Genomic DNA, 20470 nt, shown 5'->3' with positions numbered 1-20470 from the left:
AAGAATTGATGGTGTAAGACAGCAAAGAAAAAAATGGGTTACCTGCCAACCGTTGTTTAAAAAAACAATACCCCAAACTAGTTGAAAAAGACATTAAAAAAACCTTGAGACAGAAACTTTGATAAATTTTACTAAAATTATTTTATGTACACCAATGCATAATATTTACATTCATATAATACTGATTTGAAAAACAAAACGGTGATACAGCAAAACGCTTAAAAGTGGGGAAAGCCAAAGGAGGGTGAGGAAGGCATGACAGAAGGTTGGCTACGGTGTGGCTGAAAACATACATGCACAACACCATTTCCGGTCTCAAAACATTTTCTCCTGGATTCTGTCTCTAAGGATCAACGTTACTAGGGGTTTCGCCCATCATAAGCAAGAGTGCTGATTTTTCCTTCCACAGGTACAAGAAAGAAATCAAGACGGAGATGAATATGAAAAGCTTTACAAGGGAAGCCCAGTAAAATCCATTTCCAGGACCATCAAGGTACACCGTCGTGTTTTTTATAAAAGATGCCCTTTTTTCCCTCACAAAGGAAAAGTGGTTTCTGACAACCACAGCTATTCTCTACACCAACCTTCCCAAAGCAGAGGCTCCCCAAAACCACTGGACTACAATACCCAACCCCCAATGATGAGAGCTGTAGCCCCAACACATCTGGAGGCATCCAAGTCGGGGAAAGCTAATGTATTTACAGCATCATGCAGAACTCACGCAAGGGTGGAAAGTCAGAACCGAATCATCATTCGGGGGGACACGACTTCCATCCTTTCGCCTCCTGTCGTATTCCACCAAGTAGCCACCCTGGCAGATAATTCCTATCCTCTTTAGCCCACTCAGCAGAGACAGCAAAAACTGAGACAGGCACTTCTCGGAAGCCCATTGCAGAGCTGTCAATGTTGTTGACCCACCTCGTTTCTTCCAAGGTGGCAATCCAGGGCCTACTCTTGTGTAGAATTAGTAGTACATACAAGAGATGCAAAGAATAATTGATCAAAAGAGCCCAGCCCGAGCCACATTCAAACGAGTAATGGTAGCAGGCAAAGAGAAAAGTAAAAAAATAATCTCAAAAAATTCCCCAGAATAGTCAAAGAAAAATTAAATAAAACTAAATAAAGTATTTCATCCTCAGTCTCATTTTTTGACCACATCCAAAAAATGAAACTGGTTTGGGGGGGGGCGTCTTCTGGGAGCAGCTATTTGTGGATCCAGCCCCTTCCCATAGAAAGTATAGACCACCAGGGAATTCTTGGGATCTCTGATCCTTCCTCAGCTGGTGGCTGGGGAAATTGAGGCAAGGACAAGTATGTTTTGATACAGTACTTCTACAAAAAGGAGTCAGACTCCAACCCTTTAAAATTTCCCACAAGCCAGAGGAAACAGAGAAACAGAAGCCTCAAGGAAAATATTATGAAATATTTTCCAAGCCATGAATGTAATTTGCTGCACAAAAGCCAAATGCCACCTCATGGGCATCCTTGGTGGGAAAACACTGTGTGTGCAGAAGAATCGGAGTGTTCTGCTTCGCTGACTGAAAAAATTAATCACAGCAGAAAATTATTGACAAACGGGTGCTAAATGTGAGCTCACTTTGGCCTTCTGCAGAGGGTGAAAAATATCTTCCTACTTCTGCAGGGTTTTTTTTCTGGCTGAGGACTTTGTTTCTCCAGATTAAAAGGCTCCTTCTCTGGTGTGGCTTCATTTATCCCTGTGGGCATCTCCAAAGAAAATTTCCCCGTCCCGTTTCATAATGCATTCTCTTTGTACAGTATGTCTGTAGACCAGATGTAAAGTCTTGAGATTATCAACTGCACTAGCACTAGACAGAGATTCCAGCTTTCCAGATGTAGTTTAGCCCTAACAGCCCTCCTGTGCTTCCTGTTAAAAACTAAAGGGACTAAAACCAAACCTAAAGCCAGACACTTGCAGGCCTCCCCATCAAATGGTTCTCAATAAAAACTGCAGGGACGCAACCAGCAGCCGTAATATGGAAAGTCCACAAGGCAGCATTTGAGGGATGAGCCCAAGAGCAGAAACAGAAGCCAGGCAAGGAAGGATAAAAAAAAAACCCACATTACCCCAGAGATAGCAAACCACAGAATCGTGGTGGCCAATGAGAAGCCCACATAGAACCTTGGATTGGCATTTCAGCGGCCCCAGGACACAGGGAATGGCACCAGAGTAGTTCTGTAGGGCTGCCTCCAGGCTTCAAAAGCAAATAGGTTGTCAGAACACTAGAAACAGGCTGAACTGGTGAAAAGCCACAAGCCACCATTTCTGTCTTCCTTCACTTTGCGGTAAAAAGCAATAGGAAAAGGCAACCCTGGGCTCAAGAAAGAGTCTCAAGATCCAGAAACACAGGGCTATTTTGTAGTAATCACAACTTTTTATAGGGCTGCCTTGAATCAGCAGGCAGCCGAGTAGCCCATACGCCTCTGGCTGGTTTCTTCAAGTAAGTTATTGAGATGAAAGCCGAGAGAGACCCCCAGAACTGAGCTGGTATACCCCCCTACGACAGGCAGCTGGAGAGATATTGCCTCAATCTGGACATTCAGGTGAACACAGTTAACCATTTGCCCCATTTAAAACCATGAATGAAGGGGTACGTAAAAATCATGTAATATATAATATATATATATATATATATATATAATTTTGAGGAACTGAGTTTCTTAAAAAAATATTACAGTACCAATGATTCTCATTATCTACATCTATACAGCATTTCTCAAGCTGTGTGGAAATTTAATGAAATAATTATGACTCATTAATTTACATAAAAATACTTTTTACAGTTTACAGCAGCCTTGCCCAGCCGGGTGCCTTCCACCGTTATCATCCCAAACCAGAACATCTGGGAAGGCGCCCGGTTGGGCAAGCCTGCTTTAACAGATAATTCACAAAATGGTCTTTAAAAAAAAAACGGGCGAGAGTGTGGGTGACTGGATAAGAACAAGCAGCTCCAGCTACTGCGACTCGTGAGAAGTCGTCTGCTCTTCAATAACTTGCTTCACTATTTCTGCCAGTTTTAGCCGGTCCACTTTGTCTGTGAACCCCCTGCCTAAAAACAGAAACCGTTGTTAAGTGGAGGGCTACATGTAACAATCACAACCAGAGGGGAAACTAGATTTCCTAAAAAAAAAAAAAACCCTCTTAATTGCTATCAGTTTTCATAAGCGCCCTTTTCAGGGTAAGGGGAGATGAGAGACTTAATCCACCTGAACAGACTTGTGATACTCACCATTCCAGCTAAAAGTCTGCAGGGTGTCTCTGAGTAATTTACATTCCCGGTTATACTTCCAAGCTTCCTGCATAACTTCATTCAGTTTCTCATCTTCGTTTTCTCCTGGTCCAGAACAGGAAAAAAGAAAAACCTCTCCTGAGCATTCTAAGACTTTTTATTGTCAACCTGGAGTTATTTCGAAATAATTAAAGTTGAATTTTAGTTTGTGGGATCAGCTGTCAAAATCAATACTGGAGGAAGGTTGAAGACAGAAAGACAAAGTATTTAGACTTATGCAATTGTTTTCCTACCATTTTTTCCAATATTCTGAGAGACTGTGGAGAGCAGGAAGACAAAGCGAACAACAGTAAGTGGTCAGAAGAGGGCAGGATAAGGGACTGAACAGAAACCATGCCGTAAATGGAAAAGGAAGATTCCATGACTTAAAGTCCCATGCAATCAAGAAAAAGAGTTGGTTGTTTTCAACGGGGACTACTATCCTCTCTCTGAGAGCTCTACCTGGTTCCTATAATACTGTGTTTCCATATCTAGACAAATGTTTTTCCTCTCAGGCAACTTAAAATTCTTCAAACCAAAGAACTGGGCACTAAACGTCAAACTAGGCATTAAAAAAAGACTTTGCTGTTACTCAGGTTGGTTGCAAGATATCATCTCATACCTTTCCTTGACCCCTGGGAACCACCTCAAAATCTAGCTAGCAGGTACAAAAAGCAGGAGTTCATTATTTTAAGTAAAGGACAGAGTAGGGCATCTTGGTCTGTTAATCAAGAGGAAGAGTAGGAGTTTTGACTTCCAGATCCTTCCGGCTCTTTTGCTGGAGAAAAGGCGAAAAGGACGGCCAGTGCAGCATCCCACCTACCCACCCAGCCACCCACCCTGCCCCTAGAAACATTTCGTCTTAGAATCTGCCACCTTTACCAGCCTGTGGCAGGATGCATTGAGCAATCACATCCCGTAGCTTCTCCAGAGCAACGTTGCTGTTCTCAGGATCATGGATGTACACGTTTTCCTTTGGTTTTGTTCTGCAAGGACAGAGAGAAACGTCAATCGTACTTCAGCAACTAACACAGCAGGTTCAGGGACAACCTCCTCCCAGCTAGTCTTCTGAACAACATTAGCCTGTGCTAAAAGAGAAGCAGGGAAGGGTCGGGGCGTATCCTGGCCAGGCTAAATATTTTCTCCACCCACCATTATTTTTCATTCTTCCCAGCCACCACCAGAAGAAGCTCCTCAAACGCTCACCCCAGCAGTTTCCTTTTCCGTAGGATCGGGTTGTTGACCGAATGCAGGGGCTTGAGGCTGACTTTGAGATCCTGTATTCTCATGTTTGCCAGTTGCTCTGCGTGTGCCTGCTGGATGCCGGCAACCATGGCCTGTTACAATTGGAGAGGAGTAGTTAATAACTGAGGTTTTCAATCTGTGATGCAGGAGGCGGGATGGGCCTGAGCACAAGACATGGACCACCTCGGGCCAAGAACATCTTGAGAAGGGAAGATCCCCAAAGAAAAACCAGCTTGAGAGCATCAGCAGAAAAGCCAGAGGATGGGAGTAACATTTCCAAAGTCTCTGACTGCAACAGTTCCCATTCCCGAGGCTCTACTTAAAAAAGCACCACGTGAGGTTTGAGGAGGGAGGACCTCTAGACCACCCCCAGGAAGGGAAGCTTGACTAGACGATCAGCTCCCCTGCATACTAAACAAACCATTTCTTTGCAAATAAGCCATTTCACAAGAACCTTGTCCATCATTAGTTGGGCAGAAGGCAGAATGTTATCGAGCGCCTCGGTCGAGTTGAGCCATGGGTGATCCAGAACGCCTTCTGTCGTCAGTCTCTCTTCTGGCTTCACCTTCAGCAACCTGAGTGTTTTTAAGAAACGAACCCATCACTCCGTTGACCCTTTAAGGCGGGCGGGTCCAACCTTGGCCTCTTTAAGACCTGTGGACTTCAACTCCCAGAATTCCCCAATCAGCCAAGCTGGGAATTGAAACCCACAGGTCTTAAAGTGGCCACGGATGGACATGCCTGCTTTAGGCTTCCACTTGGTGGACAGCAACTGGACCCTCCTAAAACCAGCCAATGGAGGCTGAAAGCCCTGCTAGCCATTGGCTCAGCTGCTTGCAGAAGAAGACAGAGCAAAGAGGCAAAGGCTCCCAAGGACCTACTTGCGCACGATGTCTTTCGCCATTTCTGAGATCTGGCTCCACTCTTCCTCCGGGAACTCAAAGCTCCCCGTCATGATCTTTTTCCTCATGTCCTTCGGAATCGTCCGACTGTGATGCTTCGAGTAGAAGGGTGGATACCCACACAGCATCACGTAAATGATGACCCCCAGGGACCATAAGTCACAGCTCTGATAGGAAGGGGGAAAAAGGAACATTGATGTCTAATAGACGCCGTTTCCCACTCAGGAGAAAAATCCACTCTGCGTAACCGAGGCAGAGTCAGCCAAGCATATCGGGGTGCCAGAGGTCTACCTTGTTATAAGTGTATGGGGTTGGTGAGGTAGGGATAATACCACACTTTTCTTTCTGGTGCCGTCTTTGTGCCTCCAGGACCTGTTGGGCGAAGAGGAAACAGCCAGCAATCTTAGACCTAACTGCACAGGGGCTCCTGAGGCATGAAAAGACGCCGGCCAGCCCCAGGAAGAAGGCCCTTACCTGAGGTGCTACGTAATAAGGAGTGAACTGTGGTGTCATCAAGTCGCCTTGGTCGATCTTGGCAAACCCAAAGTCACAGAGCTTCACGGGAGCATCCTAGAGCAAGCGACAAGCTGCTTAGGTGAAATGTGTCAGCGTCAGAACACGGAGCACACACCCTCTCAGAAATATCTCTGGGGCTGCTGAAGGAAGGGAAAGAGATACCAGAGCAAAAGAATCAAAACAGGAGGAGGCCAGGGGGATCAATGGCACAGGACCAGAGAGTTGGGGAAGGAGAGGATCCTGGCCTGAAGCAGCAAGGAAAGAGCCTCCAATGGGCTGGAGGGAAGAAGCCAGCCTTTCCTGCAGGCCAACGGCTGGGAGAAAACCAGAGAGGAAAGGAGACTGTGATGCTAGCACTGATCAAATAGTGAAAAGAAAAAAAACAACCCAGCATCCAGGCCAATCAACATCCACCTTACCAAAGAATTATCTTTGAAAAGAAGATTTTCAGGTTTAAGGTCTCGATGGGCAATGTTTAAAGAATGACAGTGCTGCAAAGCCAAAGCGATCTGGAAAAAATAAAAAAGCACAAGGGATCAGAAGATGGTCACAGAACTTCTCTCTCGAGACGCTGATGGGCCCCTCTGGGCCGGCTGCTTCTGTGTGGTCTGGCTCAACCCAAATCCAATCCACGATGAGCCTGCTCAGGATATTTTCTTCCTTTCTGGCTCTACAATAGTTCTCGTGGAGGTGTGTTCTTTCGTTGAGCAGGAGCAGGTAGGAAGTGAGCTTAAACTGTACAAAGCTCAACTTAAGTCACCGTGAGGAAAATTCAGCTGGGGTTTTAAGCAGGTGAGTTTTAGCAATCCTGGAGTGGGGAGGAAACACATTAAAATAGCTGGCTTGCACAAGGAGGGAACTGGTTGTGCTTGACAGCTCCTCGCCTTGGGCTAAACCTACCACCCAGAGTCACATGATCATCAGAAGAGCTGAACGGTGACGCCAGTAACTATGGAATGTGCCCGGATGCAGCTTGAGGGCAGGAAAGACGGGCATGTAGAGAACCGAACAAGAAACAACAGACACCCCACAATCTCAGCTAATGCCCATCTCTTTTTCATTCTCAAGAGCAAAGAAGTTGCACACCTGGACAAATGTGGACAAACCGTAACGTGGTTTTCCTGGGCAATTCAATCAATACCTCCTGAGCCAGCATAGCAGCACCCTCCAGTTCCCCCCGCCCACTTTTATATTAAAAAGGAAAAGATGATGCTCCTCAGCTGTCAAAACCTGGGAAACGAATGTTGAGATTATAACAAATCTGATAATCTTTTGGGAGGGCCAAACATTACTTTTTTTATTTTAAAGTGTGCCTTTTCCCAATCCATCTCCTGGAATTTATTTATTTATTGTTTTACAGTTCTTTTCTCCCATATTGTTTGCTTATACAGGGGCAGAATAGGGAGGCCTGTGGGAGGGTTAAAACTTGCCTGCTTTGTTACTTCGCTTGCTTGTTTCTCAGTAAAGTGCCGATGTTGGCTGATTCTGTGAAACAGCTCACCTCCTTCCATCATCTCCATTACAATTAGCAGTCGAGACCTGGATAAAAAAAATATCAAGATGTTAAGAAAAACCTCTGCCCCGTAGCCCTATTCTTGTAATTAAATAGACCCGGGAAAATGTTCTGCACAAGCTGTACTGCTCAGGACAGCTTAAAGAAAAAGCAACCCAATGGATTCGCAATTTAAAACTAAGGGCCACAAATATGTCACTGAAACAATACCATTTTCAAAAAAAAGAAAGCCACCATTCTCCCCCTCCTAGGAAAAACAGTGGCTTGTTGAACTCTCTGTGGTCAAGCCTACAGCCAAAGCCAAAACCACAGTCTAACCCCATATTTATTTCTGTGTCTTCTCATTTTAACTTCCAGGCATTCTGCAGTAACCTTTTTTGTGCAACAGCTTTTTGAGGTAGCCTGGGGGAAGAGATGTCTTACATGTAAAACAGAAATCCTATTTTGTGATGAAGTGCAAAAAGAATGCCGTGGCACCAGAAGGAACTTGCACCATCTTACCTTGGACTGGACTCATGGGGGAACTGTACACTGTTCGCGTAGACTTCAATAATCTGGACAATGTTGGGGTGTGCCGCACACATCATGTGAAGTCGGACCTGGTGTAAAATGGGAGAAAACCCACTGAATCCCCATGGCCTTTGGTCTCAGCTCTCAAAATACTCCTGTCTCTTACTCCAACGTGACAGAAATCAAAAGCATTTCTAGATAGCCATTCATAAGAAGCAAAGGAAAACAGAATTAAGGTCAACTTGGGATTTTTTTCCCAGAACTAACTGCCTGGAAGAGATACCATTTCAGATATGTGGCAACCAAGAGCGTTTTCTGAGCCAGAAAGGAATTCAATCTTCCCAGATGCTCATGTGGTTGAACGCTAACTGGCTTCTAACCCCGTGAGACCTGAGATCTTGTCTTTTTAAACTGGATTGTAAAGCAAAACCCGGAGTTTAAAACTCACAGCCTGGGCAAACGTTCAGGCAAGAAACAAGTTGCAATGGGAGAAGAAATTCAGAGGAAGAGGGCTTGGCTGCAGGGGAAAGCACAGAGAGATTTAAGTTAAGCAAAAGGTCAACATCAAGCACCACCCCCAGGAAAGTGGAGTGGAGTTGATTGAGTGCTTTGGGCACAAAGCTAACCGGTTTGCCAGGGGCCTCTCCTGTTTCCTTTGGACAAGTCAGATTCAGCAGAACTGGAAAAGGCCAGATTTTTCCAGCTCTGCTACACTGAAGACTAACAAGGCAAAATGGAATTTTCTAATAATGCAAAATTGACCCATCAAGAGCTACTCTGGATGGCATTATCAAAACAAGCCCCAAACTCATCCATATGCCAGCAGCAGCTGACAAATGTAACAGGAGCAGACCCGACTTCCTGATTCGGTTCTTATGTTCACTCTGTCCCATCCTGTGTGGAATCTCGCTGACATTAAGGGGACTCTCAGGATGCTTCTGGCATTGACTGAAAGCGCCTGCCCTGGACTGGAAGATGTGTAGGCTCAAGCAAAGCCCTTCTTGCCAGGAAATCAATATTCTTATCCAAGCAAGATCACAAGTCGCTGGGTGTTAAACCAATATCTTCAATAAATAAATACCACGCTATCAGCGTCTTTCTGGGCTCAATTTTACAGTGAGGCTTTCCTAAGCAAATTCTTCCAAAGATGCTCCTGCAAGTACTTAGACTTGTTTATCTTTTCCAACTTAGCTTAATAGCTATGTGCAATGCCAGATATCAGGCTTTTGTCAGACATTCACCGAGACTTCTTTTATGCTTTGCAACAATATTTCAGTATTTGGAATATTGTGTTTCATTGGTTTAAAATGGACGACCACTTTGTCTAGTTCAGGGGTGTCCAACCATGCACCTTTAAGACCTGTGGACTTCAACTCCCAGAATTCCAGAGCCAGCCAAAGTTCCAAAACTTTTCCATAAATAGAGTACTCATTTATGTACCTCATTTCTCGCTTTTGGGCGATCAAGAAGGATTTTCAGTGCAAACCGTTCTTGAGATGATTTTTTGATGCAGACTCTGTACAGGCAGGAGTAAAAACTTGATTAGTGGGAGTCTATGGAAGACTTTGATATATGACTGCATTTATTGCCTGATAACAAACATCAAGGAAAGTGTGTCCCAATCCAACCTTTGATTTTTATTCACAGTTTAATTCAAGAATCTTATATTTCAAGCTCTCGCCAGAGTTTAAACCCAAACCAATATATAAAGGTTTTTATACCTTACTGGGCCGCTGATTCCAGCTCCCAGCTTCTGAGTCCAGTTAATGTGGTAGTCTTCCAAAATAGAAGTTTCCTGTTTGTTTTTCAAAGAAGAGGAAAAAAGTGAAAGGCTGATGGTCCCAGATAAGAAGTCCCACCTGTAGTAGTTAACAATCCCTAACAATAACTGAGAGGCTGGCAGCAATATGGAGTTCTGCGGATCACAGTCTGGGCTCCTGGATTACAAAGCTCATCATCCTCAGCTCCAGGGGGTCATACATTCGGACAAGAATAGCAGCCTCCCAAATCATTTGATCCCTCAGCTGGTCTTACAGGAATTGGGGTCTCGGTGCCATCTGAGGATGAGAGGAACTGTAGTCCAAGACAAGGGCACTACCTGGGGATGATGGGAGCTGTACTTCAACTATCCTAGAGGCCACCAACCAGGGCCAGGACCATTCCTTGAACTGGGGATGACGGTAGCGGTAGTCCAACTCAAGAGAGGCAAGGCTGGGGATGATGGGGGGTGCAATTCACCCCCCCCCCAGCGGCCACCAGCCCCAGGGTTCGGGATGTCCTCTCAGGCGAGGCAGCCAGAGAACCCCGGGGTGCTTCTGCACGTGCTCAGAGGGCCCCCTCGCCTACCTTGATCATCCTCTCCGCGTCGGGCTCCTCCGACATCCTCCTCCTCCTCCTCCTCCGCCGCCGCCTCAGGCCCGGCTCGGGGGGCTCGGGGGGCGCGCAGGGGGGGCTAGGCGGGGGGCCGCCCCTCCAAGTCGGAGTCGTCGGCGTCGTTGTCCCCGCTGCCTCCACTACCGTCGCCGCTGCCGCCTCCCCCTTCGCCGCCGCCGCTGCCACCGCCACCGCCACCACCGCCTCCACCGGGCTGCCGCCTCATCCCCGCCCAGCAGCCGAGGAAGGGGAGCGGGACGGCGGGGAAGCGGAGGCCCGGGAGCACTCTTCTCGCGGCCGGGAAGAAAGAGGCCGCGGGCGGCGGGAGGAACGGGCCGCAGCCGCCTCAGCCCGGCCGCCGGGGCTCGACTGATGCGGGGCAGCCGCCAGCCATGGCCACCGCTTCGCCCCCACCGCGGGCAGCCCCGCCTGATTCGGGAAGGGCGGCCACCGCGCTCCCCGCAGCCGTGGCCTGTCCGGATCCTCTAGTCTCCGCGCGGCTTTGACGGGCAATCCGCGCGGGGTCGATCCCGACGGGAGCTTCGCCGCTGCCGAGGCTCTCGGGGAAGAAAGCAGTCAGGCGGCTGTCCGGGGCAGCCCAGTGCCTACACGCGACGCCCTGCCTCGGAGGCCCCTCCCTCTTTTCTTCTCTTTCTCCAGTTAAGGCTCTCTCGGGGCCCCCGGGGCTTTCTTCGCCGGAGCCGCGCCTCCTGATGACGTCACGAACGGGGTTATCTAAGGGAAGGAGACAGCCCTTGGCTCGTCCGAGGGAAGGGCGGGGCTTTCACGGGGCAGGGAAACCCTCGCTCTGTTCCGGACGCGCCCCTTCGCTGTCGTGGTTGGAGGGGCGGATCTCCTTTCTCCACGCCTGCGTCTCTCCACCTCTCGCGAGACGCCTGGCTGGACGTCTCGCGAGATCCCGAGCGTGGCAGGACGAAGGAGAGCTGCTGTGAGGTTGGTCGCCGTTTTGGGAAAAGGGCATTTGACTGACAGGGGAACCTTTAATTTCAGGTGGAATATTTTTCAGGTAGGATTAATTAACATCCTTCCTCCAATAACCAATAAAGCCGCCAAATGTCGCCGAGAAGTGTGTCAAAAGCAGGGCCCTACTTTCCCCTCGGAATTTGGCTGTCTTCGGAACATCTGGAAGGTTTATAGTTCTGTTCATCTTTTTTCTTTTCTATACTTGCACATTTTTTTAAACCCCGTGCCAGTTTCTGAGGGGAGTGAGTGAGAATCGTAACTTTCTGGCCCTTAAGACTTTGGTGCTTGGATATAGTAGACTCCCTACTCGTGTGCATTTTTGTATTTTTTTAAATAGCATATATCGAGGAAGCAAACGATTAAAACTTGATTTAGATAGATAAGGGCATAGGGCAGTTTTTCCTACCCTTGTGGAGCTTAAGCTGTGTGGACTTCGCACTCCCAGAATCCTTAGCAGGCTGGGGGACTCTGGGAGCCGAAATCCAGACATCTTAAAAAAGCGACAAGGTTGGCAAAAAGAGCCTTCCTGTGAGTTTTATTTGTCACAAAAGATGGGGTGCTTAGGGATCCACATTCACCCCCAGAGTCTTCCCCAAATCCTGGTTCTTGGCCCCACCTCACCGTCCAAAGGGAAGCAAATGTATTTATTCTCAAAGCGGCTCTGGACAGATGCAATACAAAGACACGTTAAGCATAAAATCTTGTATTAGAAAAAGTACAAAAAGAACATATGAAGAGGTGCCTCAAGACATTCGGATACTCAAAAGTAGCCTGCTTCTACAGATTTTCTATTCAGGTTACTTTGCAGTGAAGAATATTCGATTTTCCTTGCTCTTAATTGTTACAAATGTTTGATCTTGGTGAGGGAAAAAGAACCAAGGACAGTTTAAGCAGAGAAATAAAGTCTTAATCATTGGTGAGGGAAAAAGAACCAAGGACAGTTTAAGCAGAGAAATAAAGTCTTAATCATTGGTTACATGTACATTCTGTGAGGTGCCCATAGAAGCCAGATTTTCTTTCTTAATGTAGAATTCTTCAGTTCCTGATTAAGCTTTTCTACCAAGTGTGGGGTGACATATATGGACGGTTCCACGGATTTCTTCTTCAAGAATTCTTTTGTGGGACTTTGATGGTGACCTAGCAGGAAGATAGAGTGAAAAACATGGAATCTCATCTAGAGGTAGTCCTCTACTTACAACAGTTCATTTAGTAACCGCTACAACAGGACGGAAAAATCTGACTTATGACCGTTTTTCAGAGTTAAAGACCATGGGGAGCTGCAGCATCCCTATGGTCATGTGATCAAAATTCCAACTCTTGGCAACTCATATTTATGACAGTTGCAGTGTCTCAAGGTCACGTGATCCCCTGGGAAAGCCAGATTCATTTAACAACTGTTTTATTAACAATAATAATGGCAAGGAAGGTCGTAAAATGGGGCAAAATTCACTTAACTATCCTATTTGTAACAAATTTTGGGCTCAATTGCCGTCATAAGTCGAGGACTGCCCTGTGTTTATCAACCACTGTCTGTCCCAACCTCCTATTATAGAGGCAAATAAGCTGTACAAGCTTGGTTTAATGGTTCAGCCTTCTTAACAGTTCAAAAAATAATATCCATTATGCTCTGTTAGAATTGCCAGTATGTATCTAGTGAAGCATAGGGAGCTGATTGAAAGTTGCCATCCTTGGGCGAAACAAAGTTAGGGCTTTCAAAAGACAGGAATACATTATTATTTAAGGAACAAGATGTTCTGTTACTCAGGTTGAGGTATAGGAGGACATTGGCTTCTCCGTTTATCTGCGCACAAATGGGCACTAATTCCTTAAGATCAAGATCGCCTAACTTAAAATAAATGCTTTCTTGTATTTGAGCTAAGCCGATCTGAAGATGTGAACTATAGTTGAAAGGAACAAGTAATGACAATACTTACTGTTTTTATTTCCATGTATGAGTTCAGGCCATATTCTCCCCCCTCACGCCCTTGGCCAGATTCTTTGAACCCTCCAAATGGAGCCTGTGCCCCAAACACATTGTAGCAATTAATCCTGCAAAATAAACATTGCATTAGAAATGTTTTTGATTACATTTCCTCTGTTATACAAAGATTTAACAAATTAACATTAGCACTGTACATTTAAAAGTTGCATTGAATGTATACAAGGCCAATCGAGGGCAAGTACTCATTTGTGATGCGGGAAATCTTGAATATAACCTTCCAGTTTTCATTAATTTGAAACTGGGCTGGGGTCTGTAGCATGGACAGCATGTGCCCCACCGGTTTTTCCTTCCGAGTTCCATTCTTAAGGGCTTACCAAACAGTTCCAGCTCGCAAACCCTGAGAAATGTAGTTGGCTTTATCAATATCTTTTGTGAAAACAGCGGCCGCCAGCCCGTATTTGGTTTCATTTGCCCTTTGGATGACTTCCTCAATGGTTTTGAATTTGAAGATCTGCATAACAGGCCCAAAAATCTGTAAAAGAAAAACATCTGCAAGATTAAAATGTATTTGCGTCACAGGATTGTCTCCAATATTACTATTGCCTAACCTCACGTATAAGAGTATATATTTAAGAAAGTGGGATCCATTCATACAGACTGAAAAATTCTGGAATTCAGCAACCTGATTATATAATGTGAATGGACTATGCATATATGATCCTCCTCACCTCTTCTTTGGCTATTTTCATATTGTCCTGCACATCTCCAAAGATAGTTGGCTGGATAAAGTAGCCCTTATCTGCTGCGGGGCTCCCACCACAAAGTAATTTTGCTCCCTCCTTTTTTCCACTGTCAATGTATCCAAGGATCTTCTTATATTGTGTTTCATCCACCTAAAGAAAGAACAAAAAGTCAGCGCATCAGTTCAGTCAAGATGCTGTTGCCATAAAGGAGCAAATCTGCTTGTATGAACAAAAAATCACCAAGCATTTAATACTGAAGTTTGCAACAATGACACTTTTTAAACCAGTTATCCTTTATTTCTATCTTGAGTTTTTACTTTATTTTTTAATCACAAGTACATCTGCAATTTACTGATTAGATTTTAAGAAAAGTTAGCATTTTAAGTTAATGAAAAGATTGTTTTGTACAATGTACAGTGGCTGAGATGTTTTTTTTTCCCCTATCTAGAACAATTGCCTGTGTTTTTCTAATTTGAGATACTATTTTAAAGGAGCTCCCCAAAGAGTGGATGGTGGCAGACTGGAACTAGGTTGTTTGTTTTCCCACCTGAGGCCCCTGTTCAGTTTGGAAGTCAAATGGGTTTCCAACTACTCTGGATTTGGCTCTCTCCACGCTCCTTTCCACAAACTCATGATATATATCTTCTTGGACAAAAGTCCGAGATCCAGCACAACAGCACTGGCCTTGATTGAAGAACAGTGCAGAATGAGATTGTTCAACAGCCCAGTCCACTGAAGAAGGAAAAAGAAAGAAAACATCCAGATGAGGCAATTGGAAACAAAACAAAAAAAACCCTCCATACGATCTCTTTAATTACTGTACTGAGATTCACTGATTACCATAATCAGTGAATTTAATCAGGAAATTAGATACTAATTTTAATTCTTGTCTTAGCGGATCAGTGGACTGGTTATCTGGACTGGTTTAAATTCTAACGTGTTACAACTCCTGTTTTCCTCACCAGTCCAACATAGCCAGGATTAAGAATAGTTGATCAAGGCTAAAAAGGAGACCAATCTGAAATGCCTCTGCCCTTTCTAAACTGGGTAAATGGATTGGAATATTGTCATCTTCATTTATGGGGTACATGAAATACATTTCAGTGAAGGTCTTATCCAAATCACTAGGCTGACTGTGAAGCTGCCAATCCCCCTTCCAGATGCAACTCAATCCGCTTTCTGTCCCCAAAGAAGAAGAATGTCTTACTTTCAGCATCAGACATGATAATATTTGGGCTCTTCCCACCAAGCTCCAGAGTCACTCTCTTCATATTACTGTCTGCTGCAGCCTTCTGGATCAGGTGCCCAACCTGTACAGTTAAGAAACAGACATTTCTTATCGGTCAAGATAACAAGCTATATTTGAGGAAAAGACCAGCAAGGGAATCAGTTTTTTTGTGTGTTTTCAAGTGCAACAAGCCATCACTCTACCCTTTTAAAGACTGACATCTAATGCTTGGTTAGGAGAATCAAGATAATTCTTGAAACCTGAAATTCCAGCCTGTGATTTTGTTCCCAGGGCAAAAAACCTAAGCTGAAGGTGACTCTATTGGACCAAGGTAGATCAAACATTCCTGTACTTATTTGAGGCCATCACTGACACCTTGATCTGGGCAACCAAGAACCCACTTTGAGAATCACTGCAAAATCTTAGTATTCTGATTTATCGTATTAATTTCAGTCCCAAAGGCCGAAGAAGGACGAGAGGCTCTAAATATTTAGTTCCTCACCGAGGTGGAACCAGTGAATGCAACTTTATCCACTTCCATGTGAGAAGATATAGCAGCCCCAGCCGTAGGGCCATAACCAGGAATAATGTTCACCACGCCTGGTGGGAATCCAGCCTGTTAAGACACATAAGAAGAACATTTTCTAAGTGGACAGATCAAGATTTACTGACAGGTCACCTGGCCAAATACAAAATGTGGAGGCCTCAGTGATAGCTAGAAATCTGCCCCCCCCCCACAATCCAAGTGGGGAAAGCAGGTGAGTGCAGAAGCCCCTGGATGGCTCTCTCACCTCTTTGATCAGGCTGGCAATGTACAAGCCAGTCAAGGGAGTCTGTTCGGCCAGTTTCATCACCACCACATTCCCTGTGGCCAGAGCGGGACCGAGCTTCCACGCCTGCATCAGCAACGGGAAGTTCCACTACAAGGAAAAGAAATGCGCAGATAATCAAAAATCTTAAGTCTGGTACATTCTTTGTTAACATTGTGTTGGATTGCAGAATTCATTTCTGACAGAACTGGGCTTCCCTTCTCTTCCCTCCCTGGAAATCAGAAGTTCTGTAAGACTATAATCCCAAAAGGAACGCAGCTGTCAATTGGCAATCAAATAATAGCACGGGCCAGTGGAAATACTTCAGTGTAAAGTAGGCATCTGTTAATTAGAGTTCTAGAGAAAATCTAGAGCATTTGTCTCTAATTGAGAGTTGTCTTGTGGGTTAAATGCCTCCATCCTCCAATGTAGCATATCTTGTTTCAGGCTGATGGCGATTACAGTTGGGAAGCCAACGTATTTGGGAGAAATATTAGGAAAAGAAACAGCCCACAATTCTTTTTTAAATCTGGGTTACCTAAACAAGGCTTGTATAGGTCAGAGAAGAGGACGATACTAACAACACGTCTTCTTTACTTCTATTCCATCCAATGATGACGTTTCTACCATCATAGCACAGAGGACTAGTGGATCAGCTTGACTTACCGGAATGATCTGTCCACAAATGCCCACAGGCTCATGTCTTGTGTAAGTGAAAAAATCTCCATCCAGAGGAATGGTTTTTCCGTGCAACTTGTCAGCCCAGCCTGCATAATACCTGTAGCAAAGGCATTAAACATTACAGGTGTCCCTGGAATCACAGGAGTTCCAATACAAATTTGCAGAAACTGTTGATGAAAATTTACTCCTGGCAATATTTTGAAACAGAATTGGAAGCGAGGATACAAGGCAGTTGTGACTTTGTTTGATTTGCAACTGGAGTTTATAAATTTAGTACTTATCACCCAACCCATTTCAGTTCTAATTCACAGGACAACATAAATATGTAAAAGAGCAGTTTGCAGAAGGATCATTGCAAAGGTGTTATTATCCAATTCTTGCTCATTCTTTATGCTGAGTTTTTGAAGAGGAAAGGAAGCAGCTGCCTCTACCAAATTCAGGAAAGCCTTCAAGTTTTATTTTAATCCTTTCAGATACTCTTGTCCAAATAGGCTAAAGGATTTGTGCACAGGGCTGAACAACTCATGTGATTAGTTTCCCAGTTCTAATTCTGCAGGAAAGAAAGATTCCTTCCTGATTTAATTGAGCGAAAAAACATCTTGCATTATTAACTGCTGGAAAATAACAACAGAATGTTTGCATTTCATAAAATAACAATTCCTGCCAAAAACAAAAACCCCAACCTGCAACAGTTGCAACTGCAAAAGATCCATCCTAAGTTGTGCTTGGCAACAGTTGAGAATCTATTTATTAATTCTTACCGGAATTGCTTGACAACCATGTCTAAGTCTACAAGGTAGGAGATGGCATACGGCTTGCCATTGTCCAACGTTTCCAAAGCCTAGGAAGAAAAATGAAGCCAGATTCTGATAAATCCAGATTCTGCAGGAGGATTCTGGGAAGAGAGCAGAGCTTGCCCAAAGCAACTCCTCTCCCCAACCGCCCCATACATACGGCCAAATAGGTCCGGTCTCTTTCAATCAGGTCAGCCAGTCGGTTCAGCAGCCTGCCCCTCTGAGAGGCATCCATCCTTCTCCAAGGAGACCCAAACCTGAAGGCGTCTTTGGCTGCCTTGACTGCCTTGTCCACATCGGCCTGGAAAGAACCCAGGGAGGCTAGCGTCAGCGGAGAAACATGGCAGCCAGGAGTAGCTGCACTGCGTGCAGGTCAGAGGGTCAAAAAAGACACCAAAGCTGCAGACCAAACCCAGAATGGTCTAACCCGGGGGTCTCCAACCTTGGCCACTTTAAAATTTGTGGACCTCAACTCCCAGTGCTGGCTGGGGAATTCTGGGAGTTGAGGTCCACAGGTCTTAAAGTGGCCAAGGTTGAGGACCCCCGGTCTAATCAAACAAATCTTGCCCCAAAACATCTGATCACGGAACGGAAGAGATGCTTTAATCTGGGCCACATTTTGCTGACTGCTTGTCTGCATTTGCAATACTGTTCTATACGGCCAGTACTGAATACACGGATCAACATTACAGCTGGCTGGTGGAGTACAGAAAGTTAAATATCCACCTGCTTACTTTTTTTTCTACACATTTCTTCTAAGACTGCACTTTCCACCATTTCATATTTCTAATCTCCACTAATGAATTATTCCTCGCTCCTCTCAGAGCCTGCAGCGAATTACTTCTGATGTTCTGTGCAATTTCTGCTGTGTCATTCCTGTTGGCTATTGAAGTATTGCTGCCTCAGCTTCCCCTATCGTAGCTTACGAAACAACAAAACCGGGCCTGCCAAACTGTAGCCTTGTAAAGCCTGCCACTTGGCTGGCTGGACTGAGGAATGTTTACATGCTTTGGGCTGCCTGCCTTAAGGCAAACTGGGGATGGGTTGCTCCACAGTCTTTGGCAAGATCAAATTGCCAGGCACGTTTTATGTCGCAACACCTCCTCAGACACAGCCTGGACACTTTCTTAAAAACTAAGTAGCCTTTTTGGAGAAAACTAAAAATGATTTAGAAATTTATTGTCGTGTGACTCTCACCGCAGCTTAATAGGTTATGCCTGTCAAACTAGCAAAGAATTTAAGCAGAGGAAGATGTGATTAACTGCCTATTTAAGTTTTGAAAAATAAAACCTGCAGATGGCACCGAGTTCTGTCGCGAAGGAATTGTACCTTGTCGCCCTCCGCAACCTGGCATATGACCTCCCCAGTGGACGGGTTGACGGTGGGGAAGGTTTTCTTGCTGACCGCATCCTGCCACTCGTTGTTGATGAAAATCTGCAATTCAGAACAAAGACCTATCAGAGGAATTGTAATCAGTTATTGTTTGTGGAACAATGGGCAACATCTTGCTTTGACAATCAATAAACGCAAGATTGTACAAAACCTGCACACCCAGTGGACACAGCACACCTTTGAAATTCATGATCTCCGGGGAGCTATAACTGAGAAATGTTTTTGATGGTGAACCTAGAGATGCTGGACTGTCTCCCAGTTCCTCCCGCAGGGCAAATTTAGGGAAGGTTAACGGAGAGAGCCAATAATAGCACCGGGAGGCTTCTGTTAGGAATAAGGGCGATAAAGGACGGAAGAAGGCAAAGTCAGAGGAGAGACCCAACTGTGTAAAGCCAATTCGAATTTCACGGTAACCACACAAGTCGTTGCCCGACCCAGAGACCGAATTGTGGCCTTTGCCACAGCGACTTTGCGTTGCAACAGGCTAACACGGGGCGCCACGCTGGTGAAGGATCGTAGGGTAACGTCTGCATCGGTTCGGCTCGCCCGACTCAATCGCGGGCCGGGCGAGACCCCCGCGAAGAGGAAGCTCCGGGTGCAGGCAAGGGGCCGTGGGAGGCGGCGGGCCCCGGCGCCCCTTCTCGAGGGGGGCGAGGCCGGCTGGCCCTCGGGGCCGCCCCCTCGCCCCAGCTTCCCGGGAGCATCCCAGGGCGAGCCCCTTCCCGGGCCGCCGCGCCCACTCCTGCCCCCGATGGCCGGGGGGCGTGGGAGGAGGAGAGCGGGGGGGGGGCTGGCAAGCGGGGCTTTCTGCACATGCTCGCCTCTTGCGGGTCCCCCTGCGGGAGGCCGGGCCGGGCTCCCCGGCGCCCCCTCACCTTGTTGTAGGCGATCTCCGGCTGCGGGTTGGGCGCGGGCACGGCGGCGGTGGCCAGGGGCTGGCAGGCGAGGCGGAGCAGCGCCCCGGGGCGCAGCCGGGCAGGGCTCCACAGGGCCAGGCGCAGCATTTTCTCGGGCTGAGGGAGGGAGGGAGGGAGGCCCTCCGCCGCTGCCTTTTCACCCCTTTTTTTTGGCCGGGGAGGGGCCCGGTTCAGGCCCGGCCCCCCGCCTCCCGCCAGCCAATACCAGCCGGGCCAGGCGGGCCAAGAGCCTCTCGCCCGGCCCGCCCCCCCCCCGCGTTGCTGTTCTGCTCCGTTCACACGTTATGCCGAGAAGAGGCGCTTGCCCATGAATTCCGCCGTCTCCAAAGAGCTGCCGCCTTCTGGGATTCCCTTCCGTGCCAGGCCTGAAAGGGAAGAGTGGGGGGCTTAAGCCCCATCCCCAGGCCTCGATTGCTCTCCTCTGGGGCTTCTTGGCTTAATTAATCCCCAATCAAAGGAGGTTTTCTTTGCCTTTTTCCACTTTCCTTCGATGAAAGCTGAATATACACGCAGAGGAGGAAACCCAAAATCTGGTTCCCCCAAATAAATCGTGTAGCTTCTCTTCATTTCAGATTCTTGGAGGACTAGGGTTTTAAATCCACCATTTGGATTAACAAATGCAGTGCGTATCTAG

General features: G+C 46.3%; 2 protein-coding genes across 3 annotated transcripts; both read right to left on the bottom strand.

The window, feature by feature from the left end:
- Positions 1 to 122: 122 nt before the first annotated feature.
- MAPKAPK5 (MAPK activated protein kinase 5) lies at positions 123 to 10963 on the bottom strand. 2 transcript variants are annotated; one of them, XM_039362495.1, is made up of 14 exons: positions 10320 to 10963; positions 9695 to 9768; positions 9414 to 9489; positions 7965 to 8062; positions 7381 to 7489; positions 6370 to 6459; positions 5909 to 6004; positions 5726 to 5806; positions 5414 to 5601; positions 4987 to 5107; positions 4494 to 4624; positions 4164 to 4273; positions 3249 to 3353; positions 123 to 3068 (listed from the first exon to the last, which is right to left on the bottom strand). In XM_039362495.1, exons 1-14 carry the CDS (start codon positions 10353 to 10355, stop codon positions 2974 to 2976), a joined length of 1410 nt encoding a protein of 469 aa, XP_039218429.1. In that variant the 5' UTR covers positions 10356 to 10963; the 3' UTR covers positions 123 to 2973. The 2 variants fall into 2 exon arrangements, with proteins under 2 accessions (XP_039218429.1, XP_039218430.1); XM_039362496.1 differs by having other exon boundaries at positions 4170 to 4273; positions 10320 to 10962.
- A 1054-nt stretch (positions 10964 to 12017) lies between these two features.
- Positions 12018 to 19959, bottom strand: ALDH2 (aldehyde dehydrogenase 2 family member). The gene is made up of 13 exons (XM_039362494.1): positions 19795 to 19959; positions 18857 to 18961; positions 17688 to 17828; positions 17495 to 17574; positions 16719 to 16830; positions 16035 to 16163; positions 15746 to 15859; positions 15223 to 15325; positions 14563 to 14747; positions 14001 to 14165; positions 13647 to 13804; positions 13265 to 13379; positions 12018 to 12467 (listed from the first exon to the last, which is right to left on the bottom strand). The coding sequence occupies exons 1-13, from the start codon at positions 19921 to 19923 to the stop codon at positions 12435 to 12437; spliced, it is 1569 nt and encodes a 522-aa protein (XP_039218428.1). The 5' UTR covers positions 19924 to 19959; the 3' UTR covers positions 12018 to 12434.
- Between the last annotated feature and the right edge of the window lie 511 nt (positions 19960 to 20470).

The sequence above is a fragment of the Crotalus tigris genome, unplaced genomic scaffold (genome assembly GCF_016545835.1).
Source record: "Crotalus tigris isolate CLP2741 ecotype Arizona unplaced genomic scaffold, ASM1654583v1 scf7180000019478.12717781048:2074007, whole genome shotgun sequence".
Lineage (NCBI taxonomy): Eukaryota > Metazoa > Chordata > Lepidosauria > Squamata > Viperidae > Crotalus > Crotalus tigris.
This window is presented reverse-complemented; position numbering and strand designations above follow the sequence as displayed.

Coding starts and splice junctions, on each gene's coding strand:
- MAPKAPK5 (XM_039362495.1), bottom strand. CDS start 10,355: ATGTCGGAGGAGCCCGACGCGGAGAGGATGATCAAG. Junction 5,807..5,908: donor CTTATTACGTAGCACCTCAG/GTAAGGGCCTTC, acceptor TTCGCCCAACAG/GTCCTGGAGGCACAAAGACG. Junction 4,274..4,493: donor CGGAAAAGGAAACTGCTGGG/GTGAGCGTTTGA, acceptor CTGTCCTTGCAG/AACAAAACCAAAGGAAAACG.
- ALDH2 (XM_039362494.1), bottom strand. CDS start 19,923: ATGCTGCGCCTGGCCCTGTGGAGCCCTGCCCGGCTGCGCCCCGGGGCG. Junction 15,326..15,745: donor CATTCACTGGTTCCACCTCG/GTGAGGAACTAA, acceptor TTAACTGTACAG/GTTGGGCACCTGATCCAGAA. Junction 12,468..13,264: donor CATACATGGAAATAAAAACA/GTAAGTATTGTC, acceptor TCTTCCTGCTAG/GTCACCATCAAAGTCCCACA.